Source organism: Miscanthus floridulus, chromosome 1 (assembly GCF_019320115.1).
Source record: "Miscanthus floridulus cultivar M001 chromosome 1, ASM1932011v1, whole genome shotgun sequence".
NCBI classification, from domain to species: domain Eukaryota; kingdom Viridiplantae; phylum Streptophyta; class Magnoliopsida; order Poales; family Poaceae; genus Miscanthus; species Miscanthus floridulus.
In genome coordinates, this window is record NC_089580.1 from 125,664,857 (window position 1) to 125,687,094 (window position 22,238).

The 22,238-nt window shown below is 44.0% G+C and overlaps 1 protein-coding gene across 1 annotated transcript; it reads left to right on the forward strand.

Moving 5' to 3' along the window:
* Window positions 1–9,185: 9,185 nt before the first annotated feature.
* Window positions 9,186–10,044, forward strand: LOC136492907 (probable histone H2AXb). The gene is made up of 2 exons (XM_066488950.1): window positions 9,186–9,471; window positions 9,596–10,044. Exons 1-2 carry the CDS (start codon window positions 9,286–9,288, stop codon window positions 9,818–9,820), a joined length of 411 nt encoding a protein of 136 aa, XP_066345047.1. The 5' UTR covers window positions 9,186–9,285; the 3' UTR covers window positions 9,821–10,044.
* Window positions 10,045–22,238: the final 12,194 nt, after the last annotated feature.

The window sequence follows — 22,238 nt, forward strand, 5'->3', positions numbered from 1 at the left end:
TTTGTGATGATGGAAGTGATGAGGAACATGATAATGAAAATGAAAATGAAAATGAAAATGAAAGTGATAGTGATGATGATGGACCTACTAAGGATGAACTATTTAACATGCTAGAAGATGCTAAAGAACACTTCAACATCAAGAGAAGGGAATGTAAAAGCTTGTGTAAGGAACTAAAAGCCCTTAAGCAAGCCTTTGATGAGCTCAATGCTTCTCATGAGAGGCTAGAGGAAGCCCATGAGAAGCTTGGCAAGGCTCACAAAAATCTTGAAAAGGCTCATTCCTCTTTGCTTGATGCGCAAAATAAAAAGAAGAATGTTGAAACTTGCAATGTAGGCTTAACTTGTGATATAATTGAAGAATCATTATCTATGCCTATCATTGTTACTCTCGCTAACCCTTCTTATAGTACTTCTATTTCCACCTCATCTAGTAGTGATGATCTCACTTGTGATGCCTCACTAATGGTTGAGAATGAAAACCTCAAGAAGGAGGTTAATTAGCTCACTAACACCTTGGCTAGGGCCTACGGTGGTGAGGACTGCTTCCTTATGTGCTTGGGTAGCCAAAGAGCTTCTCTCTACAAAGAGAGATTGGGCTATATCCCCAAGAAAGGCAAGGCGGCCTTTGCTCCTCACAAGACTAGTTTTATGAAGAACAATGGTCAGTTTTACACTAGTTGCAAGCAAGTTGGTCATGTAGAGCAAAAGTACATGAAAAGAAGCCACAAGCTAATGTATCCTACATTAATCTTGATTCTTTCTATGTACTTACAAAAGGTGCAAATGGTATAAAGGCTAAGTTTATTGGTAAACCATGGATGGGCTCAAAGAAGAAAGCTATTTGGGTACCAAAGAGCTTAGTGACTAACCTTCATGGACCCAAGCAAGTCTAGGTACCTAAAAAGAATTGATCTTCTTTTGTAGGTTAATTACAAAGCCAGAGGAAGGCATTGGGTTCTTGATAGTGGGTGCACTCAACACATGACCAGTGATGCAAGAATATTCAACTCAATCAACACCAATGACAATAATGGTTATGATAGTATCACATTTGGTGACAATGGCAAAGGCAAGGTCAAAGGGCTTGGTAAGATTGCAATATCCAATGACATGAGCATTTCCAATGTGTTGCTAGCAGAGAGCTTGAACTTCAATTTGCTATTTGTGGCTCAATTATGTGATCTTGGATTCAAATGCATATTTGGGGTAGATGATGTAGAGATCATAAGTGCAGATGGCTCTAACTTAATCTTCAAAGGCTTTAGATATGAGAATCTATACTTGGTTGATTTCAATGCTAGTGAAGCTAAATTATCTACATGTTTGTTCACTAAGTCTAGCATGGGTTGGTTATGGCCTAGAAGGCTTGGTCATGTTGGAATGAAATAATTGAATAGATTGGTTAAGCATGACTTGGTTAGAGGCTTGAAAGATGTTGTGTTTGAAAAGGATAAGCTTTGTAGCTCTTGTCAAGCCAGAAAACAAGTTGGAAACACCCATCCTAAGAAAAGCATGATGAGCACTAGTAAAGCATTTGAGTTATTGCACATGGATTTGTTTGGGCCAACACAATACACTAGCATTGGTGGTAACAAATATGGCTTTGTGATAGTAGATGATTATACTAGATATACATGGGTATTCTTTCTAGTGGACAAAAGTGATGTGTTTGCAACATTCAAATCATTTGTCAAGGGCATTCACAATGAGTTTGAAACAACCATCAAGAGAGTTAGAAGTGACAATAGTAGTGAGTTCAAGAACACTAGAATTGATGAGTTGTGTGATGAATTTGGAATTAGACATTAATTCTCGGTCAAGTACACTCCACAATCAAATGGTCTTGTTGAGAGGAAGAATAGAACACTCATTGATATGGTAAGGTCTATGCTTAGTGAGTACAATGTGAGTCAATCTTTCTAGGCCAAAGCTATCAACATGGCTTGCTATTGTAGCAACCACCTCTATTGTCACCCATTGAAAGAGAAGACACCATATGAGCTCTTGAATGGTAGAAAGCCCAACATTGCATATTTTTGGGTCTTTGGTTGCAAATGCTATATCTTAAAGAAAGACACTAGATTGGGCAAGTTTGACAAGAAATGTGATAAAGGATTCCTACTTGGATACTCAACTACTAGCAAAGCATATAGAGTTTGGAATTTGGATAGTGGTACTCTTGAGGAAGTTCATGATGTTGAATTTGATAAAACCAAGGGTTCACAAGAAGAGAATGAGAACTTAGAAGATGTTAGAGGCATTCAACTTTCAAATGCCATGAAGAACATGGATGTTGGTGAATTGAGACCTAGGCAAGCGAATGATAATGAAGAAGATCAAGTGCAAGTGCTCTCTAACTCAAATGTTCAAGATGATACAAATCAAGCTAGTGCAAGTGGCTCTCATGACAATGAACATGACCAAATGGCTAGTACATCATCTCAACCCAATGATCAAGCAAGTGCAAGCAATCAAGTTCCAATCCTCCAACTAACCAATGTTGCAAGGGATCATCCATTGGACACTATCATTGGTGATATTTCTAGAGGTGTATAAACAAGATCAAGATTGGCTTCATTTTGTGAGCATTTCTCATTTGTGTCATACATTGAACCAAAGAAGATAGATGAAGCATTGAAGGATGTTGATTGGGTGAATGTTATTCATGAAGAATTGAATAACTTCACAAGAAATCAAGTATGGGAATTAGTAGAGAGACCAAAGGGACATAATGTGATTAGAACCAAATGGGTCTTTAGAAACAAGCAAGATCAAAATGGGATAGTGGTAAGGAACAAAGCAAGATTGGTAGCACAAGGCTATACATAAGTTGAAGGTCTTGACTTTGGAGAAACATATGCCCTAGTTGCTAGATTAGAAGCAATAAGAATCTTGATAGCCTATGCTTGTGCCACAACATCAAGCTCTATCAAATGGATGTTAAGAGTGTATTTCTCAATGGTTACATCAATGAAGAAGTATATGTTGAGCAACCTCCCGGTTTTGAAGATGATAAGAAGCCTAACCATGTGTACAAATTGAAAAGGGCATTGTATGGCTTGAAGCAATCACCTAGAGCATGGTATGAGAGATTGAGGGATTTCCTAGTCTTTAAAGGGTTCATGATGGGCAAAGTTGACACCACTCTTTTCATCAAGAAGATTGGCAAAGACTTGTTTGTGTTGCAAATCTATGTTGGTGACATCATATTTGGATCAACCAATCAAGACTTTTGTGATGAGTTTGGAAAGATGATGGCTAATGAGTTTGAGATGTCCATGATTGGAGAGTTGAGTTACTTCCTTGGTCTTCAAATCAAGCAATTGAAGAATGGTATATTTGTGAGTCAAGGCAAGTATATCAAGGACATGATCAAGAAGTTTGACATGAGTGATAGCAAAGCCATTAGTACACCAATGGGAACAAATGGCAACTTGGATAGTGATGTAAGTGGCACTATGGTGGATCAAAAATTGTATTGGTCTATGATTGGAAGCCTACTCTATGTGACCGCATCAAGGCCGGATGTCATGTTTAGTGTATGCATGTGTGCAAGATTTCAAGCCTCACTAAGAGAAAGTCATTTGAAGGCTACAAATAGAATATTGAGGTACTTGAAGCATACACAAAATGTTGGTTTGTGGTATCCCAAAGGAGCAAAGTTTGAGCTAGTTGGTTACTCTAACTCGGATTATACGGGATGCAAGGTTGAAAGGAAGAGCACCTCGGGCACATGTCAATTGTTGGGAAGATCACTTGTTTCATGGTCATCAAAGAAACAAAATAGTGTTGCATTATCAACCGCCGAAGCCAAATACATATCCACCGGTAGTTGTTGTGCATAAATACTTTGGATGAAGGCCACTTTGAGTGACTTTGGAATCAAGTTTAAGAAAGTGCCATTGCTATGTGATAATGAGAGTGCAATCAAGTTCACCAACAATCCGGTTCAACATGCAAGAACAAAGCACATTGATGTCCGCCACCATTTTATAAGAGATCACCAACAAAAAGGGGACATTTGCATTGAAAGTGTAGGCACTGAAGATCAACTTGCTGATATATTCACCAAGCTATTGGATGAGAAAAGGTTTTACAAGCTAAGGAATGAGTTGAACATATTGGATTTCTCAAATATGTGTTGATGCAACCCCCCACTTATATGACATGCCTCTCCTTCGAGCAATCCAAGGTAAAAGTTGATTGGCATGGCATACATCCTTTCTAAGGACATGTTTAGTGCATCTAGACATCTTTCATATTTAATAGGATCATTCATGAAAATCAAATGAATTTGATGATTATATGGTACCACTATTGCTTCTATGCTTATTTTGATCTAGTGGTAGCATATGACATGTTTGTGGGCTTGTAAGCCTAGTGTTTGATCTAGAAAATGAGCTCTAAGTGTTTAACTCAACATGATACAAGATAACCCTTACTTGGAGGTGTGAAGAAGCTTGTCTTTGGATCAAACCGAGTTAAATGTCTTTGGCAAGTATTCTAGATTGATCCAAATTTGGGAAAATGATCCTCACCCCATTGATTGACATTGATAAATCTCAACCTATCCACATTTTGAACCTTTGTGGTCATTGATGACAAAGGGGGATCATTGAGATTGGGTGATCAGCGATTGAATCAGGGGACACATGGCATGCATCGCGTGACCGGACGCTAAGGTCCAGCGTCCGGTCAATCTAACCGGCGCGTCTAGTCGTCCCTTGTTCAGTGCAGTGAGGAGCCCAACGGCTCTATTAGTGGGGGCTCTCTATTTAAGCCCCATGGCTGGCTCAAGCTCACTCTCTTAGCCATTTGCATTGACATAGCAACCTTGTGAGCTTAGCCAAAGCCCTCTCACTCATCTCCACCATTGATTCATCATCTTTGTGAGATTGAGAGTGAATCCAAGTGCATTGCTTGAGTGTTTGCATCTAGAGGCACTTGGTGTTTGTGTTTTGCTGCGGGATTTACTTGTTACTCTTGGTGGTTGCCACCACCTAGATGGCTTGGAGCAACAAGGATCATTGAGCGAAGGTTGGTGATTGTCTCCGGCTCCGATTGTGGTGATTGTGAGGGGTTCTTGACCTTTCCCCGGCGTAGAGCCAAAAGGTACTCTAGTGAATTGCTCGTGGTTTGTGTGATCCTCATCTTATGTTGGTTATGTGGCACCCTATTGAGGGTTTGGCGTGTGATGCCAATTAGCGCGTGAACCTCTAAGTGAGTGAATCACCACAACGAGGACTAGCTTGCCGGCAAGCAAGTGAACCTCAATAAAAAATCATTGTATCATCATTTGATTCCAAGGTGATTGGTCTTCATTTGTATTCATTCTTGTGATTGATTGGTTCACTCCTCGACTAGGCAGTATAACCCTCTTGCTCACTCTCTTTACATTACCGCAAACTAGTTATCAAGCTCTTTAGTGTAACTAGTTGTGAGAGCTTGTTAGTTTGGTTAGTGCGGCTCTTTAGTTAGCCTTTGAGATCACACTACCTTAGTATAGTGACATAGCCATTGTGTGGTTAGAAACTAGAATTATGGTAGGTGACTTGCATTTTTAGTAGGCTAGCACAACACTTGCTTTGCTTCATAATTGTCTAACCAGTTTGCTAAGTGTTGTTGTTGAAATTTTTAATAGGCTATTGACCCCCTCTTGCCATTAGGACCTTTTAGTGGTGTCCTCTAGAACCTTCTAGTATCCGTTTCGTGGTGGATAAGCGCAATTAAATCTGACATGTAGGTCCACCTTGATGGTTTTCTAGTTAAACCCTACAGAAAATACAGATTCATAAAAACTCATGGGATTTATTAGTTTAAACCCCTAGACCTTTATTGGTGATCATATTTATGCCCTTATTAAAGTTTCTTTGATGGTTTATAACGGTTGTTAACTACCATCAACACTACACAAGCAAGAAGGTAACTAGCAAGCTACATAAGCTAACTAATTCTAAGAGCAACTACACAAGCACAATGTAAATGAAAGTAAATGCAAGCTTATGTAACGAGGATGCAAACCAAACAAGAAGACAAGGATGACACAATGATTTTTATCCCGAGGTTCACTTGGTTGCCACTAAGCTAGTCCCCGTTGTGTCAACCATTCACTTGGTGCTTCGGCGGCTAATTGGTACCACACCAAGCCCACACATTGGGCGCTGTAAGAACCTACCCAAAGTGAGGGTAGCTCAATGACATGCTCACTACAGTTGATCTTCGTGGCTCCCACGGGATGAGATGGTGCCCCTCACAATCCTTCTTTGGAGCACCGCATAATCTTCTTGCGTGCTTCGATGGAGCCATAAGACACCAAGCCATCTAGGAGGTGGCAACCTCCAAGAGTAACAAGCACCACCGGCTTACAACTCGATCACCTAGTGCCACTCGATGCAATCACACTAGACTCACACTCACACTCAATCGGATGTTCACTATCAAGCGTATGTGAGTTAGAGGGCTCCCAAGCACACCAACACAAGCCACCAAGGCTTAACGGTGCTCAGCAATAAGCCCAAGCCCAATATCCACCTCTATTTATAGCCCCAAGCCAAATAGAGCCGCTGGAGCCAAGTAGCACATTTCTACGCGGTCACCGGACAGCAACGTGCGGGCACCAGGCAAGGGGTGGCGGTGCCCCAATGGTCGAATTGCAATGGCTATTTTAAACTATCCATTGGACAAGTGGGCACTAGACATAGGGGGATGGTGCACCGCCCTATGGGTGGCGGTGCCACTTGCCGGCCAAAACCCAAACCCGGTGCTCTCTGGAAAAATATGGTGGTGCTAGGCACCGGACAGTCCAGTGACCATGGTGGTACCACTATCAGCTCAAACTTGATTTCCACCATCTTAAGCTTGTAGAGCATTTCATTAGCTTTCTGAAAAGTCCTAGATCATCGAAATCAGAGTTCGAAGCTAAGAGTTATGCCCAAAATACGAAAGCGTGTCACTGCAGTTTTGGGCATGTTGCAGGGGGTGGCAGTGCCACCGCCCTAGGGGGGCATTGTGCACTGGAAAGGGTGGTGCCACCCCTCAGGCTGGGCTACGTGTTGGCTACAAAGTTTGGTTGCGTTTTCCGATCCTCGGACAACCCAAACTTGCTCTTTTCTTCTCCAAGATGATCCAAATCGACTCCAACAACTCCTCCTTTGCAATTATGCCAACACCACCAAGTGTCCACTATCTTGTGCATGTGTGTTAGCTTTTCACAAATATTTTCCAAAGTATTAGCACTCAATTCACCACGCCACTGGATCCTAGCAATGACGCAAAGTTAGATCACTCAAGTGGCACTAGATGACCGATATGCAAATAAGTTTGCCCCTCATGATAGTACGGTCATCTATCCTAAACCCGGTCATAAACTTCTCTACACACCTATGACCGGTGAAATGAAATGCCCTATAGGTTATACCTTTGCCTTACGCATTCTATTCTATCTCCTCCAATGTTGATGCAACACATGCACCAACCTTGATCAATAAATTATATGATCCACTTCATATCATCATGTGACCTTATTGGTTCATCGATCTTGACCTCACTTGCTTTTCACCGTTGCCTTCATCCATCGGTGCCAAGTCTTTCTCAAGTTTTACCGCCACGCGGTCCATCGCTCTAAAGCCTCCAACTTGTCCTTCATGCTTGCAACCGGTCCATCAAGCCAAGTCTTGTCTTGATCTTCTCCACCTCAGTCACATGACTCTATGTCATGTCCCATATGCATTGAGCTCCTTCATCACATGTGTGAGCCTTGTAACAAATCCAAGCCATCTTCACCATCATGGTATGAGTTGCTCACACAAGTGTACTTGTGGACTAATCACCTGTGTATCTCACATTTAAACATATTAGTCCACCTAGGTTGTTACTCAATTACCAAAACTACACAAGGACCTTTCACTCGGGATCGAAGCCACCAGCTCCACGACCAGCAAGGCGACTAACGACCTAGTGAATGGCTACCTACTCCATCACTATCGCTACGATGACCACGGGAAAATAGGAGACGATGATGAAGGCCACGGTGAGACCACGTCGCCCAGGACGGCTGGTGAACCACCACTGTGCCAACAGTGCTGCCACGACTGGCACTGTAGCATCACGCCACACCATGTTGTGATATGGGCATAAGACCATGACGACAACTACGCCCGGACGTGCGCTGACGCCAAGACAAGACGGCCTTCCTTGTAAGCTAAGATAGCTAGTTTCCCCTCCCTCGGGTTCACGACCACCAGGTCGGGAGAACCTATCTCTCTATATGTAACCTGGCTCCGGACTCTATATAAGGGCAGTCAGGGCACCCTTCCAAGGGGACAGACTCTCGAGATTTCATTCAGCTAGTCCCTCTCCACTCTCCTACCTCTTTCTCCCTTCTTGCATACCACATTGTAAGAACTTTAAAGCATTCAACCGAGTAACACGCACTCGAACTATCTCTAAGACTAGACATAGGGCTCCGGCCTGAACCAGTATTAATCATTGTGTCTTTGGATGCTACTATCGTCTTCCTAGAGCAACGCGACACACATATAAAATTCACTCGTCAGGTGACAAAACGTCGACACATGGTCTTTAATCAGTCCGGTGAGCTACACCATTGAGCCGTTGTCGGCGACGCATGGGTAGGGGCATAAGGAGTGAGCGGAAGATGCGGTCAGTTCACGAAGGGACACCATGGTTGGACCATGGTCGGTTCACGGAGATATTTCTTCATATAGTATTTATGGCAAACTTCTGGATTTGATGGCTAAGCTTATATTACTATTTGTGTGTTCTATGCTTATATATACAATCTATAATATTTTAATTGTCATTCCTCTACGAGGACTCATGTAATATTGATGTTGATGTTTTAGGACATTATATAATTAAAACATTAGGTTTAGAGTAACAATAAAAAATATATTTATATTATCATGGCATTATTTTTTCCGGTACAAATATTTATCGATTCGATTTCCTAGGTCCTCTTCCAAAATCCCCCCGGCACGAAAATGCAACCGCCAAATAGAAAAATATTTCGCTTGTCCCCGCGAAAAGGTACCGCCCCCACGCGTCCGCTCCCCGATCGGATGGCCCCCCGCATCCTCCACGTCAGCGATCCGCTCCCCCGCCAGCTCGGCCAATCGTCCGCCGCCCTGGCCTCTACATAACCTGCCTCGCCGCCGTCGCCCCTCCATCTCATTCCCACACCGCCACTCCTGCAGAGCGTCACAGACTTCCGGCGATCGATACAACGAGTAGACCAGGCGGCGAGCAATCTCGGAAGGAGAAGATGAGTTCCGGTGGCGGCAGGGGCAAGCCCAAGGGGACCAAGGCTGTGTCGCGGTCGTCCAAAGCCGGACTGCAGTTCCCCGTCGGCCGCATCGCCCGCTACCTTAAGACGGGCAAGTACGCTGAGCGCGTAGGCGGCGGCGCGCCCGTCTACCTCTCCGCGGTCCTCGAGTACCTCGCGGCAGAGGTAACCGAATCCTCTTCCCCGTGCCTCTCCCTTTCTCTCCAGTCTCTTTATTTACTCGTTACTTTCCCCATTTGTGAATCCATCGGAAGGTGTTCTGAACTCTATCGTGGTCTTGTAATTGCAGGTCCTAGAGCTAGCGGGCAACGCGGCGCGCGACAACAAGAAGAACCGGATCGTGCCGCGCCGCATCCAGCTCGCTGTGCGCAATGACGAGGAGCTGAGCAAGCTTCTGGGTGCGGTCACTATAGCCGCCGGCGGGGTGTTGCCCAACATCCACCAGACGCTGCTGCCCAAGAAGGCTGGCGGCAAGGGTAAGGCCGAGATCGGCTCCGCCTCGCAGGAGTTCTAGACTTGCAGTTGTAGCCTTCTCTCTGGTTCACACTCAGCTTGAATTGGAAGGGGACCGCTGCTGAAGCTTCTTAGATTAGTACCAACTAGCAATACTAGCGTCTTGCCTAGGTTAGGGTAGGTTCTGTGATGGATGTTTTATCAGGTTCAGTCTGTGGTGAATGAAAGTTGGCTGTATCTATCAATCATTCTCGCTGGAATGGACGGAATGGTTACTTGCTGTGATCTTGTTGCTCATGATAATTTGTGGGGTTGAAGTTGATACTGATTGTGATCTGTGGATTGGTTGTCAGTTGTGCTGATGGTAACATCCTCGTTGGGAGATCAACAAAATTCTTACCCTATGTAACTTCAGTCTGCTTCATTTCTCATTTTCAAGTAGAACTAGAGTGCAATTCAATTCTACCCATACTCACACTTATGAGATAGAAAAATATTGGCCATTCGATGGTAAGCTCATTTGGTAAAAAACACTGGCTCTTCAGCGGCATGACATACTTGGTAGTTGGTACTAATTCTGAAACTGAAAACAAAGAGTTCACCGAGGGCAGTCCTCGATGGGCTAGAGGAAGGGGAACACCGGGCCACTGAAGAATGCTACAACACATCTTGTCATCCTGGAGGTGTTTCAGTGCTGAGGGGCAGCGAAGTCGGATATACGCTGAAGATTTGAAATTCAGAAGCCTTCCTGTAGGTGTTTCAGTTTTCAGGACATTTCAATGGCTACTAATCCCTTCCATCCATGTGATTCGTTTCAAATAGTTCATCTAGTTTTCAGAAGTTCAGCTATTGTTAGTGTAAAAAAGTTTACCGAATTTACTATCATAAGAAATGAAACATCAAGCTCAGAATGCAAAGTAATCTTTATTTGTGTGGTTTTCTTGTAGATAACATGGCTGGAAAAGGAGGCTATGCAGAAGTATACAAGGCACCATATCTAAGGACGTGTTTGTTATGACTGTAGGATCATCGATCTAGACTTTGACTGTTCTATTTGGTACAACATGTAAAACAGTAGATCCTAGGACATGTAGAACGGTCTACAGAGAGACAGGGAGAGAAAAGGGAAGGGTACCGAACCTGAGACCGCAGGGGTGGAGGATCCAGTAGCTTCCATCAGGTTCGTCGATGTAGGCTGCGCACGGGCAGCGACGGTCGGTGAAGAGAGGCGACGCAGTGGAGACGATGATGACGGTGGCGGCTTCCCGTCGCTGGCTGCGCGCCCTCGTAGATCGGTCTAGGGTTTTTTCGGTGGGTTTGCGGCTCACGGCGAACCTCGTACTTTGAGCCGCCGGCCCCCACCTCTCTATATAGCGCAGTGCGACGGGGGCCCACCAACCATGTAGGGTTGGGCACCCCCGATCAGGGCGCGAGACCAAGGCCCAATAGGCCGTTGGGCCTACTGGTCAAGAGATCAATCTAACATTCTCCCCCTTGATCTCACTATTACTTTTATCTTTAAACTTTAAACTTCAATCCTTTAAACCTTACTCATTTCTTCACAGATGATGCATAGAGCATGTTTCATCGTCTCGGTCAATCGCCGATAGATTTGACAGCTACAATGCACGTCTCTGATCTGAAATAGTTACTTTAACTTTTGGGCCCTTTATAGTCCAGGAATTATAGGCTTTCCCTTAAACCCATGCCGGCTACATGTTCTCTGAACACGTTGGGTGGTAAGCCTTTTGTAAGCGGATCCGCGAGCATCTTTTCGGTACTTATATGCTCAAGACTTATCATCTGATCCCGGACTTTATCCTTCACAACATAATACTTTATGTCAATGTGTTTGGCAGCACCACTTGACCTATTGTTGTGAGCATACTGTACTGCTGGATTATTATCGCAGTATAATTTCAGTGGTCTATTGATGTCGTCAACCACCTTCAAACCGGGTATGAACTTCTTTAGCCAGTTCACCTGCCCCGTTGCCTCATAACATGCTACAAACTCGGCATACATTGTGGACGATGTAGTGACGGTTTGCTTTGAGCTTTTCCATGAAATAGCTCCCCCTGCGAGAGTAAACACATATCCAGACGTGGATTTTCTATTATCTCCCGCATAATCAGAATCTGAATATCCCACTATATGGAGTGAATCAGATCTTCTATACGTCATCATGAGGCCTTTCGTTCCTTGCAAATAACGCAAGACTTTCTTTACCAATTTCCAATGTTCTATTCCAGGATTGCTCTGGAATCTGCCAAGTAACCCGGTAACAAATGCTAAGTCAGGGCGCGTACACACTTGAGCATATTGCAAGCTTCCGACAGCTGAAGCATATGGAACCACTTTCATTTGATCGATCTCATATTGGTTCCTGGGGCATTGAAAATCCCCATATCTGTCGCCCTTGACTATAGGAGCAGGTGAGGGACTACATTTGTGCATACTAAATTTCTTTAAGACTTTTTCTATGTATGCCTTTTGTGACAGTCCTAATACCCCTTTACTTCTATCTCGGTGAATCTCGATCCCTAGAACGAACGAAGCTTCACCAAGATCTTTCATATCAAACTTTGAGGACAAAAACTTCTTTGTTTCCAGTAGTAGACTGACATCACTACTAGCAAGTAAGATATCATCCACATACAGGACAAGGAAGATAAACTTCCCATTCTTAAACTTTGCGTAGACACAATTGTCCTCAACATTATCTTTAAACCCAAAATTCTTTATTGTCTGATCAAACTTCAAGTACCACTGTCTTGAAGCTTGTTTTAATCCATAAATAGATTTCTTTAGGCGGCATCCCAAACGTTCTTTTCCTTCTATGACAAAACCTTTCGGTTGTGCCATGTAAACATTTTCCTCTAAGTCTCCGTTGAGAAATGCCGTCTTTACATCCATCTGGTGTAATTCCAAATCGTAATGTGCCGCTAATGCCATTATGATTCTGAAGGAATCCTTACATGAGACTGGAGAAAATGTCTCATTGTAATCAATCCCTTCTCTTTGTGTAAAGCCTTTTGCCACAAGTCGGGCTTTATATCTCTCTATATTCCCTTGAGAGTCAAGTTTTGTTTTGTAGACCCATTTACAGCCTACTGTTTTGGCTCCTTTAGGAATTATCTCTAAATCCCAAACTTTATTTGCATTCATTGATCTCATCTCATCTTCCATGGCCTCAAGCCACTTTGATGAATGGTCACTTTTCATGGCTTCTTCAAATGAGGTGGGATCATCCTCCATTTGAAATTCTTCAGTGTTGTACACTTCATAATCAGCAGGAATAGCTGATTTTCTAACTCTTTGAGACCTTCTAGGGGCCTCGTCAATTGGCACATTTTCTGTTTGAGGCTGTTGTTGCTCCCCCTCATGTGTGGCAATAGGTTCTATAGGATCCTGAGCCACAGGTTCCTCATCATCATTCATTGTTGCCACAGGCGGGATAACAACAGGTGCTGGCACCACAGTGTCTTGTCCTGTTGGTGCAGCAACAGCAGGTAGTGAGAAAAATGGCTCATGAATGATCGGAGTGGGTGCAAACACCCTCTTCTCTTCAAGGTCAATTTCTCGAGCTACCATGCTTCCCCTTATCATTTCATCCTCTAGGAAGACAGCGTGTCTCGTTTCCACAAACTTTGTATGTCTGTTAGGACAGTAGAAACGAAAACCTTTTGACTTTTCTGGGTAGCCAATGAAATGACAACTCACTGTTTTGGGATCTAGCTTCCCAGTGTTTGGGTTAAAAACTTTAGCCTCAGCAGGGCTCCCCCACACACGTAAGTGGTTAAGCGAGGGTACTCTTCCTGTCCACAACTCATACGGTGTTTTGGGCACCGACTTACTTGGTACTCTATTGAGAATATGAATGGCGGTTTTTAACGCCTCCATCCACAGACTCGTGGGTAAAGTGGAGTAACTTATCATACTACGCACCATATCCATCAGGGTACGGTTACGCCTTTCAGCTACTCCATTCTGCTGAGGTTCGCCCGGTGTTGAATACTGGGCGACTATACCATTCTCCTGTAAGAACCTTGCAAAAGGTCCAGGAACTTGTCCATATGGGGTATGCCGACCGTAGTACTCTCCTCCACGGTCAGACCTGACTATCTTAATCTTTAAATCATGCTGATTTTCAACTTCTACTTTAAATATTTTAAATTTATCCAACGCTTCTGTTCTTTCTTTAATTGGATAAATGTAGCCAAACCGAGAGTAATCGTCTGTGAATGTTATGAATGAATCATAACCATCCACACTTTTCACAGGAAAAGGACCACATATGTCTGTGTGAATAATCTGTAGAATTCCTGTGCTTCGTTTGGCATCTTTCTTAATTTTCTTTACATACTTTCCTTTTATGCAATCTCTACATTGTTCTAACTCTGAGAGCTCTAATGGAGGAAGAATATCATTCTTAACTAGTCTTTCTATTCTCCCCCTCGAAATATGGCCTAAACGACAGTGCCATAATTTCGACAACGCATCTTGAGCTCTCTTTCGTTTTCTGTTTCCATTGTTCGATGAGGATACATTTTCATTCATATCACATACGGAATTAACATTTTCACGAAGTGATAACAAATAAAGCTCGTCTTGTCGGAAGGCAAGACCAATACATTTATTATTAAACAATATTTGACATTTGCCATTTCCAAAGTGGCAATCATAACCATCATGGTCCAACTTTGAAACACTAATCAAATTTCTTTGCAAAGAAGGTACATAAAGAACATCTCTAAGAATAATTATGAAGCCATCAGCAAGCTCTAATGGAAGATCACCAACGGCCTCAACATCTGCTTGTTCTCCATTTGCGACTTTAATGAAACTTTCGCTTCTTTGCAAAGTTCTCATCGAACGGAATCCCTGTAATGAATTAGCAACATGAATAGTTGCACCTGAATCAATCCACCAAGTAGATTTTGAAAACTTTACATACAAGGATTCATTTACGAACGTAATAATGTTCTCACCTTTATTCTTCATTATCATCTTTAAGAAATCAGGACAATTCTTTTTATAATGCCCTGTCTTCTTGCAGTGGAGACACTGGTCTTTAGCCACTGGGAATTGCTGGTTCTGAGACTGTTGCATGGGACCTTTTCCAGATGATTTGGAGGAAGAACTGTTATTATAGTTCTTTTTCTTATCTTTTAGGTAGTTCACAGAACCACCTTGTGAAACTTTTATTCTTTCCTCCTCCTGCACACACATGGCTATGAGCTTTTCCAAATCCCATTTTTCAGGCTGTATGTTGTAGTTAACAACAAATGTGTCAAATTCTTTGGGCAAAGAAGCAAAAATCAAATGAATAAGAAACTCATCCTTGAGTGCCAAATCCATTGGTTTGAGCTTAGATGCCAGATTGCTCATTCTCAGTATGTGCTCTCTAATGCCACTGCCGCCACCAGAGTACCTTTCTGTGACCAGCTGCTTGATCAGCTGGGTTGCATATGTCTTTGAAGAGCCAGTGAACTGACTCTTTATTCTGTCTAGGTACTCTGTGACCGTGTCACAGTCTGGAATTGAGCCCACAATAGCAGGCTCAATTGTGTTCTTTATCACTGCCAGACACTTCTTGTTGGCAGTGACCCATTTCCTATGCTCAAGGTCATAGGACATCTTTACGGGAGCAAAATCCCGCTCTCTGTTCTGCCATGCAGCATCAGTCTCATCTGTCTCCCTCACCGGTGCCACAGGTTCTTTAGGGCACGGTGTGGTGACAACCCAGTCCACCTCAGCGAGGATAAAGGCCAGGTCTATCTTTTTCTTCCACTCAATATAGTTATCACCTTTTAGAGTGGGGATTTCTTTGATACAACTCATCAAGTTGTATCCTCCTGAAAACATAATTCAAATAGGGTGAGAACAGAAATAACAACAATAATTGCATGCCTTAGTTTAACGTTGGTCAAAATTAAAACATACAATTATTTTCTACACTAATTCTACATCACCGTTGGGCAGAAATAGAATTAATGTATAACAAAAAACATTATAATATTGTCATTAATCAACGTTGGTCAGAATAACAACAACATTATAATCAATTTAAAACATATCCATTTTCAAAATTAAATTCTCCCGTTGGTTCGAATTTAATAATGAAAATTACATCTTTAAATACGCAGCGGAAACTTTAACATTTAATAATCTCTTCCTATTTTCCAGAAGCAAATTTACCATTTACTGAACAAAAAATATCGTTGGATAAATTTTTGTACAGAAATTATCATAAAAAAATCAATTCAAATTGATCAAACTGTCTTCTGGAAAATAAGAAAAACAAAAAACTGTGACTTTTCTATTCATTTTACCATTTCGGCCCAGCCAGCACACGCGCGGCCCACGGCCTGCCCATGCGCGCGCGCGCGCGCCAGCGAAATCGGCCCAGCCAGCCGCGGCCCATCTTCTTTTCGCGCGCACAGGCCACACCCAGGCCGCAACCTGGGCCTGGGCCGGCAATGTCCCGCGCGTCCGCGCGCCCGCCTGGGCTGCGACTTGGCCCACTCCATCTCAGCCGTTCCTCTCCATCCGACGGCTGTGCGCGCGCATCGGAGGATCAAAAACGGCGACCGCCGCGGCGCCCGTGAACCCTAGCGCCATTCGGCTTCGCTCTCTCTCTCTCCGCCCCTCACTGCTCTCTCCTCTCCACTCAGTCCCGCCGCAGCAGACACCGAGCGAGGAGCTCCGACGGCGAGAGAGATCAGCAAGCCCCGGCGCCGTCTCCGGCCCCCTCGCCGGCGTGCGCGCTCCCCAGCGGGTGAGCGCGTCGCCGTCGAGCGGCCTGGCCGCGGCGCCCTAGTGGCCGTTCCGGCGAGTAGATCACCCCCGGCCGGCCCTTTTCTTCCCCGCGCGCCGGCGTGACTGTAGTGCCGCGCAACGGCGAGGTAGGCCACCCTCTTACCTTTCTCCCCTTTCTTTTGATTCTTTTGATTTGTTCGGTTTTGACCCGATTTGACGATTAGGGTTAGGGTTGGGGTTTGGGATGGCCTCTGTTTTGCTTTTCCCGAAACGATTTCGGCTTTTAGGGTTCGATTTTGTCATGAAAACGAGCCCTCAATTTTCCTTTAACCCAGTTAGGGTTAGGGTTCATCCGAACCCACTGTCGGCCGAAGCCCCTTCTACGTTCTAGATCCGCACTGGATCTCTTCATCTTTTGCTTTTCAAACCGATTTATCCGTTCTAGATCAAAACCCTAGCCATATCTATACCTCAACCGTGGCTCTGGTACCAATGTTATGACTGTAGGATCATCGATCTAGACTTTGACTGTTCTATTTGGTACAACATGTAAAACAGTAGATCCTAGGACATGTAGAACGGTCTACAGAGAGACAGGGAGAGAAAAGGGAAGGGTACCGAACCTGAGACCGCAGGGGTGGAGGATCCAGTAGCTTCCATCAGGTTCGTCGATGTAGGCTGCGCACGGGCAGCGACGGTCGGTGAAGAGAGGCGACGCAGTGGAGACGATGATGACGGTGGCGGCTTCCCGTCGCTGGCTGCGCGCCCTCGTAGATCGGTCTAGGGTTTTTTCGGTGGGTTTGCGGCTCACGGCGAACCTCGTACTTTGAGCCGCCGGCCCCCACCTCTCTATATAGCGCAGTGCGACGGGGGCCCACCAACCATGTAGGGTTGGGCACCCCCGATCAGGGCGCGAGACCAAGGCCCAATAGGCCGTTGGGCCTACTGGTCAAGAGATCAATCTAACAGTGTTTGGTTTGTCCCTCCTAAAGTTTAGTCATCTAAACCAGTTACTAAACTTTAGTCACCCCTTATTTAGTTTGGTGGACTAAAAGAAACTAAAAGAGGCCTTTTAGTCTCTTTTAGTCAAGATGTTTGGCTCCAAAGTGACTAAAAGGTAAGGTAGCCTAACTAAAAGGTGAGGTTTAGTTCCATTTAGCAACATTTGAGTGACTAGTTGGTTAAAGCCCATTTTAGTCCCATTTAGTCAGAGTGTTTGGGTAAAAGTGACTGAATGGAACTAGATTTAGAAGGTGAATAGTGAACCAAACACCCTCTAATGTCCAACATGTAGCTGTGAAGAGGCTCGCAGAACACATGCCCAGTGAAAAGGAGAAAGAGTTCCCGGCAAAACCAGGGATTCAGGGGCATGTATGCCATCCAAAGACATCATAAGTTCTTGGATGGTGCGTTGTGAATGGGTTATTATACATGATGTTTTGAATTCTGTGGAAATGGAACTGTAGTATTGGTGCTGCACGGTACTGAATTTCAGTCAGTAATATAATATATATCATTCAGAGTTGAAGTGAATCTCTTGAGTCTAATTATGTGACAATAGAGGTCAAATTTTACAGGGAAGAGTGGGAAAATAATAGAGGGCACATTTCGGTAAGAACAGTATATGCTTATTTTGAAAGCATAGTAACGGAAATCTATTGTGTTTCGACTCAATTTAAAAAAAAATCACTTTAAGCAGGTACTTGACAGTTGACACCAGAATACTTCATGCACGGCATCGTTTGATGAAAAGACTGACATGTTTGCCTTTGGCTTTCCGCTGCTGGGGATTGTCACTAGAACTAGAGTATTGACTGCTCCAAGCAAAGCGTTCTACGATAGGTAATCACAAGAGAAACAAATGCTGTGGTTACCAAGCAACAACTCACACAAGACTTCCTTTTTTTGAGAACAAAGAAAATTTTATATTACTTCATTTCTCAGCATGAGAGTCCCGCTGAATACATAGAGATAAAAAGTCTGGGATATCATGTAACCACATACATTCAGAATTTGAGATAAAAGCAAACTTAGCTGTATAATGCGCAGCCATGTTTGCTTCCCTCCTTACATGAGCAAGAGCAAAATATGTGCATTGACAACTAAGATCTTAGACTTGATTTAGCAATGGAATAACAGCACACCTATTAGTAGCTCTAGAATTCCATAGAGCCACCAATTCTTGACAATCTGTTTCAACAATCACCTTTGGCTGTAAGAGCATCAGGTATCGACTCATGTTGTCTACATTTGGCTGCTACAAATTGACCTTGTTCATTACGTGCAACCACTCCCGAGGCACCTTGATAAGTTTCAGTTTCAAAAGCTGCATCAAAATTCACCTTAATTACGCCTTCAGGAGGAGGGCACCAGCAAACCTTCTTCATTTCCATCTTCAAAGTGTATGCTGATGGCAGGCTAGAATGGATAAGATCAGTTGCCATTTCCCATGCCCACCTGCAAGCTTGATATATAGAAATTGATGTTTCTCCGTGCTTTCTTCTGTTTCTTGCTGTCTATAATGCCCACATGGCACATAAGATAGAGCCACTTTTCTCCTGCGAACAGAATGCAGTATCAAGAAGGTCCTGACTCCAAGTAGATGGGTGCAATAGTGATAATTTAATGCCATATATATTTTTGAAAGATTTCCAGAAAGCTCTAGCCAAAGTGTATTGAGTTAAAGCATGGTAAATTGTATCCTCTTCAACTGCACACAAGACTTCCTCTTGCCATCCAGGTATGGCCATTACTGGAAGCTGGGCAAGTGACTCAACTTGCAGACCCAAACCTCAGAGATGACTGACAAAGATCAACTCAACAGGATGCTCGCTATCGCATCATGCTGCTTTGATGTGGCAGCCCTCAATGATCGAGGGACCATTAATCGATTTACTACCTGAGTTGGTCTGGTTGATAAACTGTGAAGTGTTTGTTTGCTGATGACCGAATGTCCCCCTTGGTCTAAAAAGAATCGATGGTGGTAGCGATTTCTATGAGGATTAAGTCTACTTTTGGCCCCTCAACTATTGTGTCGGTCTAATTTTAACCTTCAACTACAAAACCGTCTAGTACCAGTACTCCAACTGTTAAAACCGTTCACTTTTATCACCTGGGCAGAGGCAAGGCTGTTTTGACCGACGTTGAGCAGTTTTGACACGCAACCTCCATCTCAGTGATATGTGGAGCCCACGCATCATCGACTCAATCCCTCTCTCTCCATCCTCACCGCCATGGCTCGCCGGCAACCGGCCAGCTGTGCTGCTCGCACCGCCGCCCTGCTCGCCGTCACGCGCGTCGTGCTGCTCGAGCGCCACCGCCCTGCTCGCGCACCGCTGCCGCAACCTGCTCTCGCACCGTCGCAGCCTACTTGAGCGTCGTCGCCCTTCTCGCGTGCCGCCGCTGCAACTTGGCATCGGCGCCTCGGCGCGGATGTGGGCACGTCTGGCTCGAGGAGCAGTTGTGCGCAGCACGGCACAGGCAGTAGCACCGCGCGGCACAGGTAGCAGCACCGCGCGGCAGTGGCACTGCTAGGCACAGCACGAGCGCAACACCAGCACGGCAACGACACAGCACCACGATGGCCCCGGGACCGCCGAGAGGAGTGGAGGCCAGTGCCGCCGCGCGAGGGTCAGCGCCCGCGCCCGCGAGAGGAGTGGAGGCTAGTGCCGCCGCGTCGGAGGGAGCAGCGCCCGCAAGGGAGAGGACGCGTCGAGGGAGTGGCCGTGAGGATGGAGAGGGAGTGGTTGAGTCGATGATGCGTAGGCCCCACATGTCACTGAGATGGAGGTTGCGTGTCAAAACCGCTCTACGTTGGACAAAACAGCCTCACCCGCGCCCAGGTGCTAAAAGTGAATGGTTTTGACAGTTAGGGTACTGGTACTGGACGGTTTTGTAGTTGATGGTTAAAAATAGACCAACATAATAGTTGAGGGGCCAAAAGTCAACATAATCCTAAATAAAATCAGCACTAACGTTTGGAACACATTTGCATGCCAATTCATCAAAGTACCACGTCTGTGAGGTGAAATTGCTTAAGAGGTAGCATGGGCAGGGGCCTTGAAGCCATCAATGTGAGCTACGTGGGGTCATTCTCATAGCACGTTAGCTATATTTTTACGTTAAAGACGATAATAAAATATCGGTTATACGAATTTATCCATAAAAGTACGTGTAAAATAAAAGTATTTTGGCTTTTGGAACCGATGAACGTTCATCAACAAGCAAAATAATTTGGTAATCCTGTATAATATAAGGACCCATACCAAGAATCAAAATAAAGAGCTGAGGAATAACGAAACATATCGGGCAATAAATTCCATGACATAGGCATGGGTGAAAAATATGGATGATGCAGTGACCAAAAAAATTTGATGATTTGATGCAAACAGAGTTTGGCAACTGTTTTTTAAATCTTCTTCTATCCTTTGCCTTTGTTGTACCCTTTGCTTGAGACCATCCCTCTTGTGATCTTAAACACTCCTTTTAATTTTCTTTCAACTTCTGAACACTGAGATTTTACCGTTTCTTCTTCTGCCACTTTGGTAAACCAAGTGCGTTTCTTAGTTTTGTTTCTATTTTGGATAGCAGCAATTCTTTCTTAACTTTGGGCAACTCACTACTATAAAAAAGATTTTGCGAGACATGCTAGTTTTATTAATAGAGGTGGTCACAAAGTTTACCCGCCTCCACCTTATTTTGTTCAGATTCGGCATCTATGATATCGACAGCTAATTAGTCAGAATTTTTTAGCATTGTAATAGGCTTCAATAGTTGATTTCATATGTGAACTTCCTTTCTTACGACCATCTTTTTTGTCCCACGGTAAACTTATTTTATCATTTTTTTCTTTAATTGAGCTCTAGACTGATTTTAAGCAAAATGGTCTTCGTTATATGATGACGTGGCAGAACCGTCCGAAATGACACACCTTCGAAGGCGCTCGTCTTCAACCAGACACTAAGTACCCCGAAAGTAAGCTACATCGGGCGGATTCCATCGAGCACACCCCAAGGGAGAACTCGAATAATCCACGTTTTTCCTCCACGATCCAATAATAAGAATGAGTTTACAATGCTTAGTCCATTTCATACAACCAGGGTTCTTAGAAATACATTATTACAATACCAAGTTCAGAGTGCGGAATTTAAACAGCGGAGTTACAATAAACGTCTATCGATAATATACAAGGATCAGCCTGTGCCCACCAGAAGGATCCTTTACACAACAGTTACTCCTCAAGCTGTACCTGCAACGAGGATAAATAAACCCTGAGTACACAATGTACTCGCAAGACTTACCCGACTAGTGGGAATAATTTTCTGACTCCAAATGATATGATAAGCTTTATGGTTTGTTGGGTTTCCTTTTTACGGAAAGCAATACTAGTAGTGAATCCTTATATATGTTTCTTATTAGCAGTCATGATTAGTTCATTATCTAACCATTCTAGTTAACCACATGTTCTACTTTCAAGCTAGAGCTGAACAAACAGATCAATTTCACCATCTTTCATCTTCCAATTCTTACTACGGTGCTAGATTGTAGACAAGTCATACCGGATTACCAGGTGATTCACAAATCAATGTGCCCAGCTGGGTGCCCCGAAACACACGCCCCGCTTATACCCTAGGCACAAGTAAGACCAACCCATCACTCTTATGTCAAGGGGTCCAGGTCCCCGTCCAAACTTAGACTCCAAGCCTCTACACCTGAGT

Bases quoted from the DNA above. Each gene is read 5' to 3' on its own strand.
- LOC136492907 (XM_066488950.1), top strand. From the start codon at position 9,286: ATGAGTTCCGGTGGCGGCAGGGGCAAGCCCAAGGGGACCAAGGCTGTG. The intron at 9,472-9,595 runs GTAACCGAATCC...TTGTAATTGCAG, and splicing joins TCGAGTACCTCGCGGCAGAG to GTCCTAGAGCTAGCGGGCAA.